The sequence below is a fragment of the Acomys russatus genome, chromosome 30, assembly GCF_903995435.1.
Source record: "Acomys russatus chromosome 30, mAcoRus1.1, whole genome shotgun sequence".
In the NCBI taxonomy this organism is placed as follows: Eukaryota; Metazoa; Chordata; class Mammalia; order Rodentia; family Muridae; genus Acomys; species Acomys russatus.
In genome coordinates this window covers 16,836,303-16,857,596 of record NC_067166.1, presented here as the reverse complement: position 1 = coordinate 16,857,596, position 21,294 = coordinate 16,836,303, and the positions used below count along the sequence as shown (strand labels likewise).

At 43.5% G+C, this 21,294-nt stretch overlaps 2 protein-coding genes across 2 annotated transcripts in view; one reads left to right on the top strand and one right to left on the bottom strand.

Moving 5' to 3' along the window:
- Iqgap2 (IQ motif containing GTPase activating protein 2) overlaps positions 1-21,294 on the top strand; it is a 282,578-nt gene that overhangs the window by 181,276 nt on the left and 80,008 nt on the right. The window contains exons 12-13 of the mRNA XM_051172543.1: positions 555-679; positions 7,394-7,557. Of these exons, the coding sequence (XP_051028500.1) occupies positions 555-679; positions 7,394-7,557 (289 nt within the window). The remainder of the gene's footprint in view (positions 1-554; positions 680-7,393; positions 7,558-21,294) is intronic.
- F2rl2 (coagulation factor II thrombin receptor like 2) lies at positions 14,747-20,582 on the bottom strand. Its single transcript, XM_051172544.1, has 2 exons — positions 20,519-20,582; positions 14,747-16,012 (listed from the first exon to the last, which is right to left on the bottom strand). Exons 1-2 carry the CDS (start codon positions 20,580-20,582, stop codon positions 14,964-14,966), a joined length of 1,113 nt encoding a protein of 370 aa, XP_051028501.1. The 3' UTR covers positions 14,747-14,963.

The window sequence follows — 21,294 nt, the reverse complement described above, 5'->3', positions numbered from 1 at the left end:
AACTGTGAGGGACACAGCCTGTGCCCCGAGTCACCTCACCACCTGCCCTCAATAAGCCTATTAAAAGATCCAAATAAAAAGTGGAGAGCAGAAAGGAAGGCTTATTTTAATGTGGCCATGAGGGGATCCAGAAACGCCCCACATCCATCTCAGGGGTCTTGAAGTGAGATCCAAGTTTAAATAGGGGGCCAGGTATATGCACATTGTTTAAGCAGTCCCAGGCAAGGTGTGGTCCCGCCCACCACTGCCCATCCCTGGCTGGCTTGAGTCTTATCCTGTAACGTGGTCTGACAAGTTGTTAGAACTGTGTGAAATCTCTTCTCAGGAGACAAGCTCCCCTTCTGGCAGGTAGCTTTTCCTTTTCTTGGGGGCCCATTGTTTGAACAGTCTTGACAGTCAGACTGAGAGACTCAAAGTGTCTCTTTAGAATAGTCTCCACTTCTGCCAGGCTGCTCACAGCATCTCTCTTTGGCCTCTGGGTAAAACTTCAGATGCTGAACATGACTGGAGAGCAGAAGAGGTCTGATCTGTGGCATTATTGTTTTCTCTTCCAGTTATGCAGATGCATTACTCTCCCTTAAACAAGAAGCCTTATCCCAGGGGCAGGACACCTTAAGCTGGAACGAAATTCAGAATTGTATTGATATGATTAATATCCAGGTTCAAGAAGAAAATGACCGTGAGTATGGAGCATTTTCCTTCTTTGGCAAATGGAAAAGCAATGTGTGCTGGCTTCGTATTTTCTAGATGAGATTTGTAAGAGTTTACTCATGGCTCATGGGCACATATAGTTGATTGGTTGGTTTTGTTTTTTGGTTTTTGTTTTGTTTTTTTCAAGACAAGGTTTCTCTGTGTAGTGTTGGCTGTCCTGGACTCGCTTTGTAGACCAGGCTGGCCTCGAACTCAAAGCAATCCACCTGTCTCTGCCTCTGGAGTGCTGGGATTAAAGGCATGCACCACCAATGCCTGGTGGGAGCATCCCATTGTAATAGTTTTGTGCAAAGCATACAACAGAATACATGAAAAGGTAGAAAAATCGGTTAATGGAAGTCCTAAGTTTTTTTACCTAAAAAGTGCTTCCATAGTTACATTTTTAAGAAGATTTCATCTTTATTTAAGCCTTTCATTTACACGTTTTCCTGAACTTGACATACTTTTTATAAGATAGTTGAAGGAATGAAAAAAAGACGGAATATAACCTGACCACGTGGTCAAACATTATGATAATTTGTTCTATTTCTAAAATGATGAACTGGCATGGAATGGAAAGTTTTCAAGTGCACAAAGCTTCTTTCTTCCGGACCTTTTGCTCACACAAACAGTACGGAAAATAGAAGCTGATGACTCCTGTAGTCCCCACACTTCTATAGCATGAATGAGTGAGTTCAGGCCTCAGGTTGTCATATAAAAGCAAACCATTGAGTTGTTAGCCACTGAGTTGTTAGCATTGAGTTGTTAGCCATTGAGTTGTTAGCAGTAATGAATGAGAACCAATCAAATCACTGGGTTCCCTTCTAGCTCAGGCTTTCTTTTTATTCCCTCCTTCCCTCTTCCCTCTTTCTTGTCCCCACCTCCACCCTCTTCTTTCCTTCCTTCCTTCCTTTTTTCTTTTTATTTTTTTAATAACCAAAGTCTCACTATATAGTCCAAATTAGCTTCACATTCAAGATCTTCCTGCCTCTGCTCCCCACTGCCCCTCTCTGTATTTCCTGTCCGTGAGTCTCTGCGATCAGACCCCTTGAATAGCTCTTCTAATGTGTTGGCTTAGGAGCTTGGAGCTCTTGCCAGATGTTACTCCAGAGGGAAGCAGTGATTTGCACAGATGTTCAGCATCCTGGGGGTGCAGGCGTTGGAAATCACTGCTGTATGTGTGCATGCACATCCACGAGTGTGTGTTTCACTACAGAGAGTGGTCCCTGGCCCTCCGTCCCACTATCTTCTTTTTGGACTCCCACATTTACAGTCTGAGCTTCCTGCTACTCTGGGGTGGAATTGTGCCACCCACTAGCAGGATTTCTTTCGGTAGGCAAAACAAATCATCCCATGCCATCTTTGTTTTCAGACTTCTCTAGGTCTGTTTTGTCTGTGTACAGTGTCTACCCAATGCCCACAGTTGCACTGTTTACCTTATCCTAACACGGACTGAAGGGGAGGCATGCCATTCTCAGCCTCCGCTTTGCTGAGCAGAAACTATAACTAAAGTCTCTTGAGTGTTACAGCCATTCCCACAATCCATCAGCATCTTATCATGGAGGCTATGTGCTTATCACCATGGAGGTCATTTCAAACACCGCCCCCTTTTCTAGCACTTGGGAGTTTTAATACTCAGTATTTAATATACCTGAACTTTTGCTTCTGTCAAAATGAGGTATTTAAAAATATTTTAAGAGAGTCAGCATGTAAAGTGTTAGGTTTCCTGACGACATTATTCAAACATAATGGTTTTGTTGTTGCTCCTCCTCTCTGCTCCTCCATGCCCCACCCTGTTGCTCCTCCTCTCTGCTCCTCCATGCCCCGCCCTGTTGCATCCTTCTAGCCCCAGCCTCCTTCTGCTTCATGCTTTATTACCTTCCTCATCTTCGACACCTCTCTATTTTTATCTAGACTCCCAGAAGTATTGCATTTAGTATCATATGTTAAACGGGTAGCTTAAAAAGCTGGATTTCAAGTAAGTGTTGGTTTATGCACTAAGAAATGGGTTGCATTATGACATTTTCATTACTGTGCTTGGCTCTTGTTGATTCCTTTACACCATCCCTCCCCCAGCCCCTCCCCCTCTCTTGCTAGTCGCTCTCCTGCTCTGCTTTCATCACATGGGTATTCTATTGACCTTTAGACCTATGCTTCCTTCTTATAGCTCCTGTCTTGTTCTGTAAATGAGTATAAAACAACAAACCTTTTTATGTGCCTTATTATGACTAAATGAGAATTATACAATATGGTAATCGTCGGAAAGAGTTGAGCATTTTCATGGGAGTTATGAAAGAGCAGTGTCCTGGCCTTGCCCTCTACCTCCCTACATGCGTCAAAGGTCCACATCTGTGTCTAACCTGTGGCCTTGTCACTGTTGGCCTGTAGCTAACAGAAGTGCTAAGTGGAAGGTGGACCCAATAACAGGCTGCTAAATGGTTTTCTGGACGCTCATGTTCTGTTGATCTCTTCCTGGGAAAGCCACATTTCTCAACAAAGCCTTGGAGGAATATTATTTCATCCACCTAGCCTTGGCAAGAAAGCTTTCATGTCTGAGATGGTTGCTTTTAAAATGTGGTAAAGAGCCATTCCTTACAGGTTACGTCATCCATTGGTTCAAACATACATGTTCTCTAAGAGCATGTACTGACGCTGGAGTGCAATGTCATGGCACCGCATTTAGATTAAAGAAGTAGATCGTGGGCTGAGGCCCAGCAAATCTTTACTCATATGAGATTTACCTTTTACGTGTATAAACAGAAAAGCGAGGCAGGCGTGCCCAAGGGGTTTTTGGGTGGACTCCTCAGCTCTTATGAGGTCGTTTACTATGACCTAAGCAGCTGGTGTTATTAGATACACTATCAAGAACTTAAACAGGTGATTTCCATCCAGTCAGCTGGAATGTCACCCTGCCAGGTGACCGGCCCTTAGGATGTGTGCACATCCTCTTTCTCATGCCTGGTTCTGCTAAGATCACTTTTGCATGGGGTGTCTGAAGGTATATAGAACAGCCTGACCATGGGGGTGTCCAGCAAATGACGTGACATCTCCTGTACACTCCAGTTTATAAGTAGGTTAGGATGGTGAGAACAGTACCTGGGACTTTCCATGGCTTGCCTTGCATTTGAAGCGTATTTAATTGGAGTGTTAGAGGAGCAGAGCTGATTTTAACTTCAAATATATTTAAGTACTATAACCTGGGAGAATCGCCAAGAGTTTGAGATGACTCTCCCCTCGTAGCTACATCCCTTCCTTCCTGGCACAGTGGTATTTGTAAGGTCAACTATTAGAAAAACGTTAGCCTTGGAGAGATGGCTCAGAGGTTAAGAGCCCTGACTGCTCTTCCAGAGGTCCTGAGTTCAATTCCCAGCACCTACATGGTGACTCACAACCATCTATCATGAGACCTGATGCCCTCTTCTGACCTGCAGTTGTACTGGCAGGCAGAGCACTGTATACAAAATAAATAAATAAATAAATAAATAAATAAATAAATAACATTGGCCTCACTTGAATGCCAAAATAGAGGGATGTTTTTTAAACCTTGGAGGTGTTGGGTATTTGTTTGGGTTTTTTTTACTGTATTTGCCAAATGTCTTGGGATCATGTTTGTTTGTTTGTTTTTTCATGAAAAATAATACACACGATAAGAATGTTTGGTCTTTATAGTGTGTTTCCTAACTTCCTACTGTTCAGTGTTTAGACTCTCTATCAAGTCTTGTTCATCAACTGTGAAGGAGAAAGTCACCCCCTCCTGTTAGTGTGTGTGTGTGTGAGTACGTATATGCGTGCATGCACTGTTGGGCATCTGTTACTGCGTGCTGGTTTGGTTTTGTTTTGTTCTCTTTTGCTTGTTTTTTATTATATGGTAGTAATAAGAAGAGGCCTTCTTCAAGCAGATCCATTTTTGCTTCGAGCTGCATAAAGATTTCAGGCTCTATTACCTAGCTTCTCTGCTTTCTAGGTTGGTTATGTAGTCAGTTCTAAGATATTTCATACGTTAGAGATTATACCAATTAAACAAGAGGGTGTGCTTGGCCCTCCTTTGTTACCTCTTTAATTGGGGTTCAAGGCTAATAACATAAGAAATAACAACATAAGAAAATCATTATATTTGAACCTTAAAGCTATCCCAAAGCAGTACACGACACTGCATTTTCTTTGGAGCCTGCCTGTTTCCCAGCTACAATGTGACTGAAATAATTATGTCTAAGCAAACTTACATTTTGTTCTTGGTTTGCAGTAGCCTCCTGCTAATTGCCCATAGTTTCACATAGCTAATGGCTGCCATGTTGAGCAACACCCTAAGCAAACCTTCCCATCAGTGCACAGAACCCCACTGAACGGTGCTGAGCTGCGCAGTTATCCATTCTACTTTTTTCTTACTGTTGTAGAAAATGTCTTGATTTTGAACTGTGATTTTTTTAAGACCCTTTAAAGCTGCAAAAGTAAAGTAATACCAAGAGTGAAATGTGTGCACAAAACTCTAGTTTTCCATCTTCAAACATCTACATTAAATCCATCTAGGCCTCTTCTAAAATTAAAGTCATGCTGATTAAATAGTTTCCCCCGTGCTGGTCATATGCAAAAGTTCGCCTCTTCTAAAAATAACATTTGTTGAAATCTAAGTTCGATGCCACAACACTTTCCTTTTAGAAGTGAGCAGTGAGCTGGAGGGATGTCTCAGCAGCCGAGCCTCTCCTCCATGTAGCCCCTGCTTAGATTCCCAGAACCTCACCCACAGGCTGCTCACAGCCTCCTTAACCTCAGTTCAGGGATGCTAGTGTCACCTTCCGGCCTCCACAGGCACCCGGCACACATGTGATGCACAGACATAATACATGCAGGCAAAACACCCATACATGTACTTTTTAAAAAAGTACACAGTGGCCTTTTGTGTCTGGCTTAAAAGAAAAAAAAAAAAACTTAGTATGCTTTCAGGACTCATTCACAATATATTATATATTGGTATGTATTTTTGTAATCCTTCCTAGGTCGAAGAATAGTCTATAGAAATACATTGGTTTATCCATTCATAACTTGAGAAAAATTTGGGTTGTTTCTGCTTTTTAGCTGTTATAAATAATGCTGCTATAAACCTTCAAGGTTTTGTGTGGACCTGGGTTATCAATTGTGTGTTTACAGGCAAAATGGCTAGCTCACATGATAAATTTATGTTTAGCATTTTGAGGGCCTGCCAAATTATTCTCCACTGTTTCTGGACCACCTTCTATCCCCACCAAGAATGCATACAGGTTCCTATTTCTCTCAAGTATTACCAACACTTACTATGGCTGATCTTTTTTTAAATTAAATCACAGTCAACATACTATGACTTGGCTTGCATTTTCCTAATTACTAACATATTGTGCATCTCTTCATATGTTTACTGAATTTATGTGTCATCATTAAACAAGTGAATTTAAATCCTGCGCCTATTTTAAATTGATGTTACCATCTTTTAATTGTTGAAATACAGGAACTCTTTAAAATGTAACACACTAGTCTTGTTGGATATGAGTAATTGCAAATAGTTTGCCCATTCTTTAAATTGCCCTTTCATTTTCTTTGAGAACTTTCAAGCACAGAAGGTCTGATTTTTGGCAAAAATCCCATGTACCTTACCATTTTTTTCTTTTTCTTTGTGCTTTTGAAGTCATTAAGATATACCCCTCTGCTTTCTTCTAAGCGTTTTATAACTTGTAGTTTTAGCCTTTACATTTAGGTCTAGATTCCATTTTAAGTTCATTTATGTACAGGATTTGATGTATGGGTCCAACTTTGTTCATACACATGCGGTCATCTGGTTGACCCCAACCATTTGCTGTATAGCAGCAGTCTTCATAGACAATTTTGCCCATTGAATTGCTTCAGCACCTTTGTCAAAAAAAAAAAAAAAAAAAAAAAAGCAATTGACCATAATTGGAAGCATCTGCTTCTAGACCTCCATTCTGTTCTGCTGGTCTATGTGGCTTTCCTTATGCCAGGACTCTGCAGAACTTGGCCCTGTAGCTTTGTAAAGAGTTCTGAGATGGGAGAAATCCTCTGGCATTTTCCTCTTTTGGGATTGCATTGGTGGTTTTTGCTTCTTGTGTTTTATGTTTTATGTACATTCAGGGGTCGGTTTAATCACATTCTGTTTGTTAAAGGCCCCTGGGATTTTTTATAGAGTTACCCTGGAACTGTACGTCAATTTGAGCTAGTTCTCTCTCTCTCTCTCTCTCTCTCTCTCTCTCTCTCTCTCTCTCTCTCTCTCTCTCTCTCCCTCTCCCTCTCTCTCTCTCTTTCTCTCTCTCTCTCTCTTATTCATTCTTCTCTCATACAATACATCTCAACCACAGCTTTCCCTCCCTCCACTCCTCCCAGTTTCCCCCAGCCTCTTTGAGGAGTATTTCTGTCTTCCATCTACAGCCGTGAGATGCCTTGCTCTGTGTTTCAGTTGCTAGAGTTGTTTCTGGGGTGTTTCTTAGCTCTTGATACACAGGTGGTGTGTTTCTTAAATCATTCCTAAATACGCATTCCTGAAATGGAATAGTGGTTGGAATCCATTGCACATTATATACATAGAGAAATGCAATAGATTCTGTGCATGTACCTCGTATCATGCCTCCAGCTTCACCATGACTATTTTTAGCTCTTTGTAGCATGCAGCATGAGAGTGTGTCGTATGCTGTGATTAGAAAACTTGCTCTTCTCCCCGCAGGAATGGTAGCTCTCAGGTACATCAATGAAGCCATCGACGAAGGGAACCCTCTGAAGACTTTAGACACCTTGTTGCTGCCCACTGCTAATATCAGAGATGTGGACCCAGCATGCGCCCAGCACTACCAGGATGTTTTGTTCCATATGAAATCCCAGAAGCTCAGGGTAGGTTTCAGTATGCTTACATTCGTGAGTGGGAAGACTTTCTGATCCATTTCTCATAGATCTCATGAGCTTTTTTTGAATCAGTGAACAAGAATGAAAATAAGGCTGTTTTCCTGGTGTCAAACATTAGAGAAAGATCCAGATCCATAGCGGATCTGCTGCTTTTCCTCCTCCACTCAAAACTCAGTTGGAGGTGAGTTCTTATCCAGAGCAGTCCTTTAGCCATTCCCTGTGTATACCTCATGTGCCCGGGCAGTGTACAGCATCTGGCGGGGGTGGGGAGAGTGGGCTGTAGAGGGCACATGTTGCTATTTGCAAGTTCTCTGTCCTTATGGTCAAATGGTCAGGAACTTCCTGATGCAGCCACTGTTTGTTAGGGAAGGGTGAGAGAGCAGGAGAGACTGAGGGTTGAGAGACTGTGCTCAAGAACCTTAAGAGAAGTTGCCATGGAGATAGAACAGAACTGTGCCTGGGCAGCTGGGTGAGGGGTGAGCATTGTATAGGTCAGTGCTCAACAGATACCCTCATACTCTTCTCTAACCCATGGGAGGGGACTCACCTGGAGTCCTCCTGAAGAGCAGTGGTGTTATTTACATCTGGACTTCCACTGAGGGGGTCTCGGGAAGAGTCAGTGCTCTTAGATACTGGGCTGAGTGTTTCAAGCTTGCGGGACTTTCCAGGAGTGGGAGTGATGCCGCCTGGTCCAATGGCCATTGTCGTCAGCCATCCATATTCTCAGGTACACACCTGAGTACACCTTCAGAGCTCAGGATCTGCCTCCCCTGAAGCAGGAAAAGCACTGTGGGTAGGGCACATGCATACTGAGCATCTCCTGTTTGCAGGCATGACAGTGGTAGTTAAGCATCTCTCATTTAATTCTCGTAATAGCCCTTGAGTCATTTCAGCATCATCACGAGGGTTAAGATAATGAACTAGGAGTTAAGTAACTGTGTCCGTGGCAGACGGCAAAATAACAGCATCGGGAGGCAAAGTTGCTTGCTTTGGAGACAGGCAGGCACCATTCCGACTCTGGCTTTGCGGCCTCATTCAAACTGCCACAGCCATATACGCTCATTTTCACATGCATTAAAAACTAGAATAATACCTGTCCTGCAGTATTACAATGAGAGTTAACAAGAATATCAAATATATAAATGCGTTCCTATATCTCAATGCACTAATGGCATTACAAAATATATGTGTGTGTAGTTTTTATAAAGACTTATTTTTAATTATGTGACTATGTGTGTGGATGTGTATACATAAGTAGAGAGCTACTTGGATAATATCAAAGGTGTTGGCTCCTCCTGCAACAGGAGCTGCTAGCAGCTGTGAACTGCCTGGTGTGGGTGCTGGGCACCTGACTCCGGTCCTCTGGAAGAGCAGCCAGGACTTTTAACTACTGAGCCGTGTGTGTGATTCTTGTGTGTATGTGTGTAGCTATAGGATACACTGTGGACCCTAACACCGAAACAAACATCACCACTATAGTATGACTGAAGCTCCTGGGGGCTGCTTCCCAGCCCTCTTCTGAAAGGTGATGAGTTCTGGGACCATCACTGTGTCCAGCTGACTGGGGAAACATATGTGATGGTATATTAAGACAGGTGGTGAGAGATGTTCCTTACAGCAAGGACAAAAGACCAAAAATGACCGTAATAGGTTATTTTCCCTTGGCAATGCTGGGGCCCAAACCCCGTGTAATATCCACTATAAAAATCCCTAGTGCAGTAAATGTCACTTAAAATAACATACTTTAATACACATAAAAATGGGATACACATCCCTGGGAGGATGAGCCATGCACTTAAATGTGTATGAAATATTTCTAAGAGAAGACACCTTCCAAAAAGTGGGCTTCAAGGCTGGGGTGCATAGGAGATGTTTGTGGACCTGTTTTCCCACTGATTCCCATTGGTAAATGCAAAACTGTGTTTGCTTCACACTAATAGATGGCCTCCTTAAAAATCCAGGGATCTGTGACCCCAGGCAGGGCATTCTGTCAGCACTGGCAATGGGTTTGCGTTTCTGCTGTGCTTTCCCAGGGGCCGCTCTTTACAAAAACCTTGCTCAGCTAAGCTTTAGCAATTGGTGGGTGCTGCCTCATCTAAAAAGATGAGGTTGGGGCTCAGGCTAATACAGCCAGTAAAAAAAGACTCAAGTCTTACTGTTCCAGTACTGTGACAAAACACCATTACCAAGGCAGCTCACGGTTCCAGCGGTTGAGTCCATGACCATCATGGTAGGGCGCACGGCAGCAGCCAGGCAGGCAGGCACAGTGCTGAAGCAGTAGCTGAGAGCTCACAGTGGGTCCGCAAGTTGCTCACTTGTGCTATAGATACGCACCATTCAGATCCTGGCTATGTGACCTTAGTGAAACCACCACATGTGTATACATTTATTTTCACATGTGAAAAGTAAAGGGGAAAAAAAAAAAAAAAGGATACCTATTGTAGCCAGGCAGTGGCAGATGGATCTCTGTGAGTTCAAAGCCAGTCTGGTTTACGTAGTAAGTTCCAGGATAGTCAGAGCTACATAATAAAACCCTATCTCAAAAAAATAAATAAACAAATAAATAAATATTAAAACAAAAAAGAATACCTATTGTATAGAATTGCAATAAAGGTTAAATAAGAATATGTAATGTCAAATTGTGTTTTATAATGTTTTATATATTAATGGTATTATGAATACATGTGTGTGGCTGAGTGTGTGTGTGTGTGTGTGTGTGTGTGTGTGTATGTGTGTGTGTGTGTGTGACTATAGCATGAAACCTAGCAGCAAAACAAACAAAAATCCTGCTTATGTGGACTTATTGAAGCCACTCGTGTTTACCTTGCACATCAAGGGTGGTAATGCCTGTGTCAGGAGATCATTCTGAGGTACAGAGTGTCCTCTGCCCACCACACATCTGGATTCCTCTCTTTGAGGGGAGCCAGCTGCACAAAGCCAAAGCTTTTCCCGGCAGGTGGTGTGGGATAACAGGCTACTATCAGGCTCTAGATCTAGGCCCAACCCACAGGACCCTTCTGAGAATAAGACGGTTTCTCCTGAGTGCCCACAGCTTGAGAGCAGCATGTCGGGCAGTCAGCCTGCGTATATAAGCAGTGGCATTGTTGGTGTGTTAAGAGCACTGAACGCGGAAAGGAGGGCTCTAGGTGCGAGTTCAGGGATCAGACTACTTCATCCTGTGCCCCAGGGACAAGAGTTGCCTTGACTGTCGCTAACATATTCACAACACTGCAAGTCAGAGGAGTGTGCCACAGTGGCTAAACCGATGTTCTTAAGCAGTTTGGTTTCAAGGTTTGTTCTTTGTTTATTGAAGAGCTATGGATCAAACTTAGGACTTCAACACCTACTGGGCACATGCCCTTCCACTAAGCTCTATCTCCACCTACAATCCATTAGGGGTGTTTGCTGTTGTTTTCTCAGACTAATCTTTTTCTTTGGAAACAGAAATCTGACTCTGTTTCTTCAGCTGAGTCTTTATGTATTTCTTTCTTTTCTTTTCTTTTTTTACATTTCTGCTAGGTTCCTAGAAAATCCCTGTGTGCATATTGGCGGCATTTCGAGGTATCACCTTCCCACAGTCTTCTAGCCTTGGGAAGCAATAGTAATAAAAGCATATTACTGGCATTTACAGTATCAAGCAAAGGGCATAGTGAGCGGCAGCATTGTGGAACGGATGCTAAGCCCAGCAGGGAGTGAGGGCAGAAGAGGAGCTAGTGAGGATTCTGGGTACTCTGTGTAAACTGGAGGAATCTCCTAATCACAAGACTGAGTAATGAACATGGCAGCAGATACTTAGCAGAGCATATTCCGTCCATCTACCCACTGGAGACAGTGAATCAAGAGCACTTTAAAATCCAAGGCTCTATTTGACACGTGAATTATACCCCATTAACGTTTGGGTTCGTTCTTGGATGGTTACAAAAATAATTAAGTGGTTTTTTTGTTTTTGTTTTTGTTTTTTTTCTTGTTTGTTTTTGCTTTGTTTCTTGGTTGGTTGATTGGTTGATTGGTGGGTTGGTTTGAATTTGTTTGTTTTCATGTGTTTTTGAGACAGAGTCTCACTATATAGCTCCGACTGTCCTGGAACTGTTGTATAGACCAGGCTGGCCTCCAACTCACAGAGATCCACCTACCTCTGCTTCCCTGAGATTAAAGGTGAGTGTTACTGGATTTATTTGTGCTTTTAACTAGTATATGTTGCTGTGTTTCTGCCAGGACAAACTGCTACAGTTAATGACTTAGCTTTCAATATGAGTTCTTTTTACTGAAATGTTTAGAGCCTTAAAACTTGCTTTAGAGCCGGACATGGTGGCACACACCTGTAACTTCAGCACTCAGGAGGCAGAGGCAGATGGATCTCTGTGGGTTCGAGGCCAGGCTAGTCTACAGAGTGGGTACAGGATAGCCAAGGCTACACAGAGAAACCTTGTCTCAGGAGAAAAAAAAACTTGCTTTAGATTTATTTTAATGCTCATCTTAAGGTTTATTTGATGTTTACTTTATTTTGTTAGTGTGTGAGTGGCAGTCTTCATGTAGAAGTCAGGGGACAACCTTGCAGGTGTCATTTCTCTTTTCCACAGTGTAGGTTGGGGAAATCACTCAGGTTGTCGTGTTTGGTAGCAAGTGTTATCCACTCAGCTATCTTGTCAACCCCAACTTTTACTTTTTATGTAACCTTATAAAGTCTTTTTTTTTTTTTTAAAGATTATTTACTATGTATCCACGCTCTTGCCTGCATATACACCTGCATGCCAGCAGAAGGCATCAGATCCCATTATAGATGGCTGTGAGGTACCATGTGGGTGCTGGGAATTGAACTCAGGACTTCTGGAAGAGCAGTCAGTGCTCTGAACCTCTGAGCCATCTCTCTCCAGCCCAAGTCTTTTTAGTTAATGCTTTTGAACAAATATCTATTGTTCGTTGAGCGTGTCCTCTCTGAGACCCTCTCTCATTGCTTCTCTCAATCCTCCCCTTCCCCTTTGTCCTCCGTAGACAGTCCGCTTCTGTCGTCTTCTATAAACACATATACATGATTTTGTTTCTTTGTTTAAAATCTAGACACCACAAAGGGGGAAAAAACCCCACAGTATTCCTTTTTTTTTTTTTTTTTTGAGATGACCTAATTTGCTTGACATGATGATCTCCAGATGTGGAGATCATTTTTCTGCAGATGCATGGCCTCCTCCTCTAAGGCTGAAAAGCCTTGCTAGAAAGGAAAGTTTCCTGGAGACTGTGGCTCATCCACTTCTCCTGGGCTCCTGCCAGATTCTTTATTTAGCCAGTGTGAATGGTGCTGCAGGAAACAGAGACGAGCTGTGAGGTGTGGACTTCGAGATCGTCTGGCAAATACGTGCGCAAGTTTTATGTCCAAGTTTGATGAAACAGGAAACTATATATATACACTCAACCACGTGCACTTAAAATGTGTTTTTATTGTTTCATTGATTTTTAACAAAGTTTTGTCAGGCGCACATATCTAAATACTTACAGTTTCACCTCAGCAGCCCAGCGTGCTTGGAGATTCCCTCATCCCCATCTGTATTCCCCTGGGGCACGCCACTCTGAGCCACTGACTTAATTACATCTCCTGTTGAATCCCTCAGCTAAGAGAAATAGTTTACCTACAGGAATCATCTAGAGACTTAATAGCTGGAGGCATTCTTTAAATTGCTAATTGACTTTATGAGTATATTGCTGTTTAACTAATTCTTCTTCTTTTTTTTTTTTCAATCAAGCCTGATTGTAAATTATGTCACACTGAGTGTGCTGCCCTGCCAGGAAAGACTAAACAGACCTCCGTGATGTTTAGGTGCCTTGGGGTTTTATCCTGTCATTGAGCCACATGCTATGCAAAGAGTACAGCTGGCCCCACAGAACACTGCCATTTAATGACCACAAGAGCCTCAAAGGGGACAGACACCACCTTCTCTATCGTTCCTCCCTGGTGGCTTCCAGGGACCCTGAAGACACTAAACACCACAGATTTGCATCCCTGTGGCAATGGTACTGTGTTGGGCTACATCCTCCCCCGCCATACACTTCCCATCACCTGGGGTGACTTAGAAATACAAAATACAGTGTGAATGCCATGTGAAGAGTGGTTAAGCTGTCTTGTTTAGTGAGTCGTGAAAAGAAAAAAAAGAAGCCTGTTCATGTTCAGCTCCTGCAAATATTTTTTTCAAGTGTTTTTGGTCTGTGGTTGGTTGAATTGCAGGTATGAAACTTGCAGGTACAAAGAGCTGACTATATAGAGAACTTAACTGCTTATGGAACTAATGTTTATATGCACATGAGCTTAGCAGGATTGTTTGTATAGAAGTGCCATAATTACTTTTTTAAAGTGTCTTGGAAATCCAGATGAGGAAAATGACACTTCTAGTTTGGAAGTAAGGGAAGAACAGTCCTTTAAAGATTTAGAAAGCTGGACAGATGAAAGGGAAGATGCTAGAATGGGGCAGCAGGGAAGGGAAGGAAGACGAGTTGGTGGTGAAGCGAGCAAGCCTGATGTTTAATGGCAGGCAGGCCTAGTTCCACAGACCGTGTTAGGGAGTTGACAACGAGGGCTGCCCAAGGAGCCAGGCACGGTGGCACACGCCTCTATTCCCAGCGCTCGAGGAGGCAGAGGCAGGAGGATCTTCAAAAGTTGGAGGCCAGGCTACTCCAGGGTAGCCAAAGCTACACAGAGAAACCCAGTCTTGAAAAAAACAAAACAAAAACAACGACAACCAAAAGCAAAGAGAAGGCAGAACCATGAATAAAGCCAAATTTCCAGGATGTTGATGCCACTCACAGGAGGGAAGAGGAAGATTAAAGCGTGGAGAATCAGGAAGGCAAGCAGAAATGTGTCACTTGTCATAAGGAGTACGATAATTTTACTTAAGGCACTCTGCCAGGCACAGGAGTGCACGCCTGTAATCCCAGCACTCAGGGAGGCAGAGGCAGGAGGATCTCTGTGAGTTCGAGGCCAGCCTGGTCTACAAAAGAGAGTCCACGACAACCAAGGCTACACAGAGAACCCCTATCTTGAAAAACCAAAACAGTGGAAAAAATAAAATAAAATTAAGATACTCTTATAAAGACAAAGTATTTTTAACCCTAATAATTTTATAATGTTTAATGTGCGAAAAACTATTTCATAGGAGCTTAAAAATGGAGCTGTGGCCAGGGAGGAAGAGGCAGCGAGATCTCTGTGAGTTCAAGGACAGCCTGATTTGGATAGAGAGTTCCAGGCCAGCCAGGACTGTACAGTGAGACACTGTCTCAAAAAAAAAAAAAAAATTAATTAATTAAAATCAAAACATTGAGCTGTTGGTGTCATGGACAAGTTGACCCAAGCATGTACGTGCTCACAGATATCTTTCCTTGTTCTCTAGGATGACCTGGCCACTGTTGGCTTAAGAAGTAAGCTGATCTATAGTTTTGGACATGATAAAATAAAGAAATGGATCTAGGCAACTATTCAGGCTACCTAGGCACAGAGCTATGAGATAGACGAAGTACAAGCTGTCAGTGTTCTTGTTGTAGTAGTTGGCATGGTGAACTAGGAATATAACGTTGGTGGGAGCAAAGCAAATTGTAAAAATCACAAGGATGAGGAGAACGGCCTTGATGTACCTCAGCCATCGACGATCCTGGGCATTAAGTTTGTGGATGAGAGTTGCGTAGCAGAAGACAATGACCACGAATGGGACAAAGAATCCGAAGAGCGCTAAGAAGATGAAGTAGTAGAACTGGAAGGGAGATGGGGACTCGCACGTGCTGTGCACATCGTGACAGGTAGTGATCCCTGGCTCCACAAGATGGTACCCCTGCTTCAGGATAGCAAATGGCAGCATGTAGAAGAAAACCATCACCCACACCAGGCCACACATGAGCAGGCTGAAGTTGCGTTTGGGCAGCTTCCGGTATGTGAAAGGATGGACAGTGGCCAGGTAGCGGTTGATGCCCATGCAGGTGAGGATCAGGATGGCACAGTACATATTGCCATAGAAAATGACTGTGGTGACCCGGCACATGACCTCTCCAAATACCCAGTTGTTCCCGTTGAGGTGGTAGGCAATCTTAAATGGCAAGGTGACGCAGAACAGGAGATCCGCGATAGCCAGGTTAGTGTGAAAGATGACCAGACAGACGGACTTGGTCCTTGAGGAGAGTTTCCACAGGGTCACAATGTTTGCTGGTACACCAACCACAAGCACCAGGATGTAGATGGCAGGTATCAGTTTGGTACTTAGGGAACTTCTCAGGTATCCCGCGGTAGCATTATTCACGTTCAGAGTTGATAAGTTTTCTTCAGGGCACTTCATTTTGGCAGTTGTGGTGGCTCCTGTCCAGCCCTCTATGTCAGAAAGTGGGAAGTCTTCAAAAGTATTTGGGGGAGCACCATTGAAAGTCTTAATAGTTAAACTTGACTTTGCTGAGTTGTCTAAGACATTTTTCATGCCTGTAATTAAAGGGAAATATTAGCATATGATTTGTTACCAAGTCCTACCTGTGGTTTGGACAAAAATACAATGATATGTTTGCTATATGAATTCTGTAATTATAGAACTTGGGGTTTGGGGTTATTTTTTTTTAACCACTATAGCTGCTACAGCCCACAGGCATGTGTGTATGTGTGTATATGTATGTATGTATGTATGTATGTATGTATGTATGTATGTATGTATGTATCATATGCTTTTCTGTGAGAATGACAAGCTGAGATGACAACGCCCTGCATGTCAGGAGTTTATATTAGTGCTAGATCAGTGGCTCTCAACCTGTGGATCGTGACCCCTATGGCAAACCTCTATCCCCCCAAAAATATTTACGTTATGATTCGTAACAGTAGCAAAATAAGTTATGAGGTAGCAACAAAAATAATTGTATGGTTGGGGGTCACCACAACATAAGGAACTGTATTAAAGGGTCGCAGCATTAGGTAGGTTGAGAACCACTGTGCTAGAGGAAACGAAGCAACGAAGTAGAACATTCTAGGAAAACGTTCTATTGTCTGTAAGCTCTATATACATTCAGGAGATAGCCGAGCCAAGTATTCAAGCAAACTGTCACTGCACAGATAAGCATAAGCAAAGATGAGCAAGCTAGAGCGATAGAACTTAATACACGATGTGCGTTCTCATGGTGGTGGCCGGCCAAGGGATCTGGGACTGGCCAGTCAGTTGATTCCAAAAATGCTACCTACATGGCAGTGCTGTAAAGTTTCACACTCCACTGCCATCTACAAGTAATACTTAGACCCGAGGAGAAGATGCCTGGACATGCACTGTGTTGTGCTAACTTAGTGCATCTTAGAGCTGAATTTGAGAAAGTGGGTCACACAGTTCCCGAAGGGCCACCAAACTCCCCTCTGGAGCCGTGATCTGTTCATACAGTCTGGGGTTGCACATACAAGTCTCCCCATGTTGGCAATTGAACGCGGGGCTTTTCAGTGCTAGGCAACTGCTGTACCACTGACCCGCATCGTCCCCTCTCTGTGCACAAATTTTGCAGAGGAATGACTACTGTGATAGATTGAATAATATTCTACCCAACCCAAGATTCCACTTGCTAGCTCCTAGAACCTTCAATACATTACCTCATGCGGAAAGGGGGTTATTTTCTTAGGTATCAGAAGATGAGAGCAGAATCTTAGACTGGCCATGTGGCCTAAATACTGTTTCATGAGTCCTTACACAATGTGAGGCAAGAGGATCAGGGTCAGCCTTGAACTGCTATTGGCTCTGAGGATGAAAAAGTAGCTAAGAGCTGAGGATTACATGCAAAGGCAAGAATGAGGAATCTCTTGGGGAGCGTCCAGAAAGAACACAGCCCCAAACAACACCTTGACTTTAAAAATTTTGACCTCCAGACATATCAGATGGTCCAAATTGTGTCATTTAAAGCAGGCTCTTATGTGACCATTTATTATAACCTGCACAGGAAACGAATAAAACCATGATTTTTTTAAATTTTATTTTTTATTTTATTTTATTTTTTGTAGAAGGTGAGGATGGGAATATCAGACTGAGCAGGCCTTTGAGGGACATGTCATGTGGCTGTAGAGTAGGCTCTGCAAACAACATGACAGGAGGATTCCTTTCCAAATGACTTGGAGGCAGAGGATGCCATTTATAACTGGGATCAGGCAAGAGTGGAAGAGATAAAGTGGGGAGAGGAATTCAAATCTCCGGTTTACAGGCAGCTTGTTTGTTTGGTGTGTCAAGCCTGGGTCTCGCTATAACCCAGCCATGCCCTGTCTTCCAGCCTCAGCCCCCAGAGTCCTGGAATTCCAAGTGTGTGCCACCACCCCTGGCTAAAATCTCAGGTTCTAGTATGACTGAGCTGACACATCTGGGGGAATTTTAGTCCGTAAAATGTCAGGCGGGCATTTCAAAGGCTGGATGTGGCATTCCTGAAGAAAGCCAAGAGCAAGCGTGAGGCGTGAATCTCTTAGTCTTCGCAGAGGCTGTAGTTTAAATTAGGGGAATGGAGAGATGACCCAGGGAGAGAGATGGGAAGAACAAACGCAAAGATGGGCTTTAGGAGAAACCGCAAGCTTAAGACAAAAAGAAAAATCAAAAGGTGGAATTGCTGTGATAGTCTGAGGAGTTAAAAGTGATTTTTGTTTTGTCTTATTTTTCAAGAGAAGATTTCTCTATATAGCCTTGACTGTCCTGAAACTCACACCGCAGACCAGGCTGGCCTTGAATTTGCAGAGATCCACCTGCCTCTGCCTATCAAGGGCTGGGATTAAAGGCGTGCGCCCACCGCCTGGCAAAATGAATTTTTAAAATGAAAGAACCATATCAACTGTGCGCTGTAGACACTTGGCACAACTCAGTTTGTGCATGTTAATCATGAGCCCCTTAAATGCCAGTTTCAACCTCGTGCGTTCCAACGTGAAGTGCTGGACCTACCACTGAGGTGTGGACACAAACCCCTGCATCCTCCATTTTAAATATTCGAGGATGATGCTCAGCAGGACTGTCCTCATCCGGAGTCAGTTTCTCTTCCTGGTTTAATCTCTGGCTTTTGCTCCAAACTCATTCAGACCTCAGAGTTTGCACGAGCTTAGTTCAAAGTATCAGGTAGGATCAGTGTTGTCAGTACAACTGGGAAGTGACGGTGACCCAGTATCACTCAAGGAGAGAATAATTTGGAAGGTAGCAGTGTGTGTGTGTGTGTGTGTGTGTGTGTGTGTGTGTGTAGATACGAGCGTTAGAGGAATGCCCAGACACTTAAAGCCTTGTGCACACTCACATCTGGGTGAAGTCAAGCCTGCTATCCCTCAAAATAAGGAAGTTGGGTGGAACCGTGTGCACAAATTTTTTCTCCCCAAGGTCTGGCGAGAAAGCTGATGAAACCAAGTGTTAGTCAGTTTTCAGGCCAATCCTGTGATTGGCCAAGACGCAGCATCTACAGACATGCTGAGTGGAGACAACTCCTGGGAAAATTCAGGTCTGACCCCACCGAAGCCTAGTCAAAACCTGGCTTTCCTTAAGAGTAGTGCTCCTGCTGCCTGTAATCCCCACCACTCTGGGAAGCAGAATCAGGCTGATCTCGCTGTGAGTTCGAGACCAGCCTGGCCTACAAAGAGAGTCCAGGACAGCTAAGGCTACACAGAGAAATCTTGTCTCAAAAAGCCAAAGAAGGAGGAGGAGGAGGAAGAAGAAGAAGAAAAGAACTGACCAGGATTTTTTGTTTTTTACTGTCATATTGTAGCTGACTAGAGTTCTTTGGTTTCTGTTTGGTGCGATGTTTCTGAAGTGCTCTCAGCCTGGGAGAAGGCTTCAGAGAGCATCTAATCCAGAGGGCATGACCCTCAGCTCTCAGCTTTCTGGTGACATATTTTCCCATCACCTCTCCCCATGGCACAGGGTGAAGCCACTGACCCACATTTCCTTTAAAGTCCCACTTTGCACTTCTCCCAGGCTCTACTAGCATCGGGACGGAACCCTCTCACGAAACTCATTTCCTTGTAATCGTGGCTCAGCATTTTGCCTTCACCTCTCAGAGAAGCCATAAACCTGGCCAAACCCTGCTGCACAGTCCCCTGCCATGGGCCCTCCTCCTAAGCTCTCTGCAGGGACCTCAACTTAAGGTTCATTCCTTTGTGGGGATCGCCTTTTGTTTAATTTTGCTTTCATCCCATCTCCTTCGCTTAACACTGTTGATTGCCTTGTGACGTGACAGTGAGAGAGCCCTATCTCAAACTAATTCATTTCCGAGCAGTCCAGAAGTCACAAGCTGCCACAATGTGGTAAAATAGAAGACATGTTCAAGGTGAAATAATTATATTTGGGAGATCTTATTTCTAAGATTACATACGACTAAGCTATGCATACTCATGGCACCTATATATGTAAACATATATAAATGTATACATGTAGGGTGGGGGAAAGAGAAAACTCCCTGGTACTGAAAGGTCAAGGAAGGAAAAAAAAAAAAAGGTATTTAACCTTGGAAACACTGTTAATGTCACTGGCTGCTGAAACCCAATGACCTTTCCTGGCAATATTTTTTTTCCCTGCTGGTGGTGCCTCAAAAGAAATTATAAGATTTATAAATTCTTTTTAAAAGAGTTTTAATTCCTTGGGAAAAGTGCAATCATTTCTACATCAGGAAATTTCACACATGCAGACACTACATACACACACACACACACACACACACACACACACACACACACACACACACAAATGCTTTTTGACTTAATTGTAGATAATCTTGATTCTGGCACAAACTTGTGAGTACTAGTGGAGAGAACACTTGGTCTCTGACAAGGTTCGACCTGGGAGTAAACTTCAGATGCCCTTATGAGACTACCTTTTAGAAACCCAGATCATACATTGCCTTTGGGTTCACAGTTCCTGGGAGATAACAAGAAAATTAGGTTCCTTTGACCCCTGCAAGCACAAACCGTCCACTTCCCCAACCCAGGCAATTCCAGAAGAAGAGGACTTACCACGTTGGCAAGCAGTGGCCGGCAGAAACAGAATCCTCACCACGACCAAGATAAGGACTTTCATCTTGAGGTCCTGAGATCTGGCTGTGGGCTGTTATTGAGTGTGCAAAGTTGCAGGGCAGATTCCCCTCTGCTCCACACATTAGCAATGAGTGGAAGCCAGAGAAAGGTGCCACCCTGTGCTGTGTGGGTAGGGACTTGTCTACCCTGTGCTGTGTGGGCAGGGACTTGTCCAACCTCTGCAGAGAAAGGATGTGGTCACTTGTTGTTTCCGTATGTGTGCGTGACTCAGACTGAGCCTCTCTGGAGCATGTTGCCATATCCCCTTAGCTCTTCCTCATCCCCTGCTATTATTTAGAACCAGTGCTGTATTTCTCCCCTGGGCATTTAAGTAATGGCAGAGATGATTGCGAAACAAAGCGGAGAACAGATGCTGAGCAGCAATTAGCTTTGAATTGGTTCCACAGCTCAGGGTTTTTTTCCCCCCATTTCAAAAACATAGCTCCAGAATTGTGCCTTCTATTTAACACATGAATGGTTAGAAATTATACTTAAACTTCAGTGCTTCCATCAGCCATCGTCAGAGAGGCCTTCTTCTAACAGTACATGGGAGCTAACACAGAGACCCGCAACATGCAGAGAGTGGCAGACTCTGGAGCACTCAGTCCTAAAAGGGATGTCCTCATCAAAGTCCTCCCCTCAGGGGCACAGGGATCTATACAGAAGACGCGGCAAGAAAAGAGTAAGAGCCAAAGGGGATGGATGACTCCAAGGAA

Excerpts from the sequence above, each read along its gene's own strand:
- F2rl2 (XM_051172544.1), bottom strand. The coding sequence starts at position 20,582 with ATGAAAGTCCTTATCTTGGTCGTGGTGAGGATTCTGTTTCTGCCGGCC. Across the intron at positions 16,013-20,518 it reads GGCCACTGCTTGCCAACGTG|GCATGAAAAATGTCTTAGAC; the intron begins GTAAGTCCTCTT and ends CTTTAATTACAG.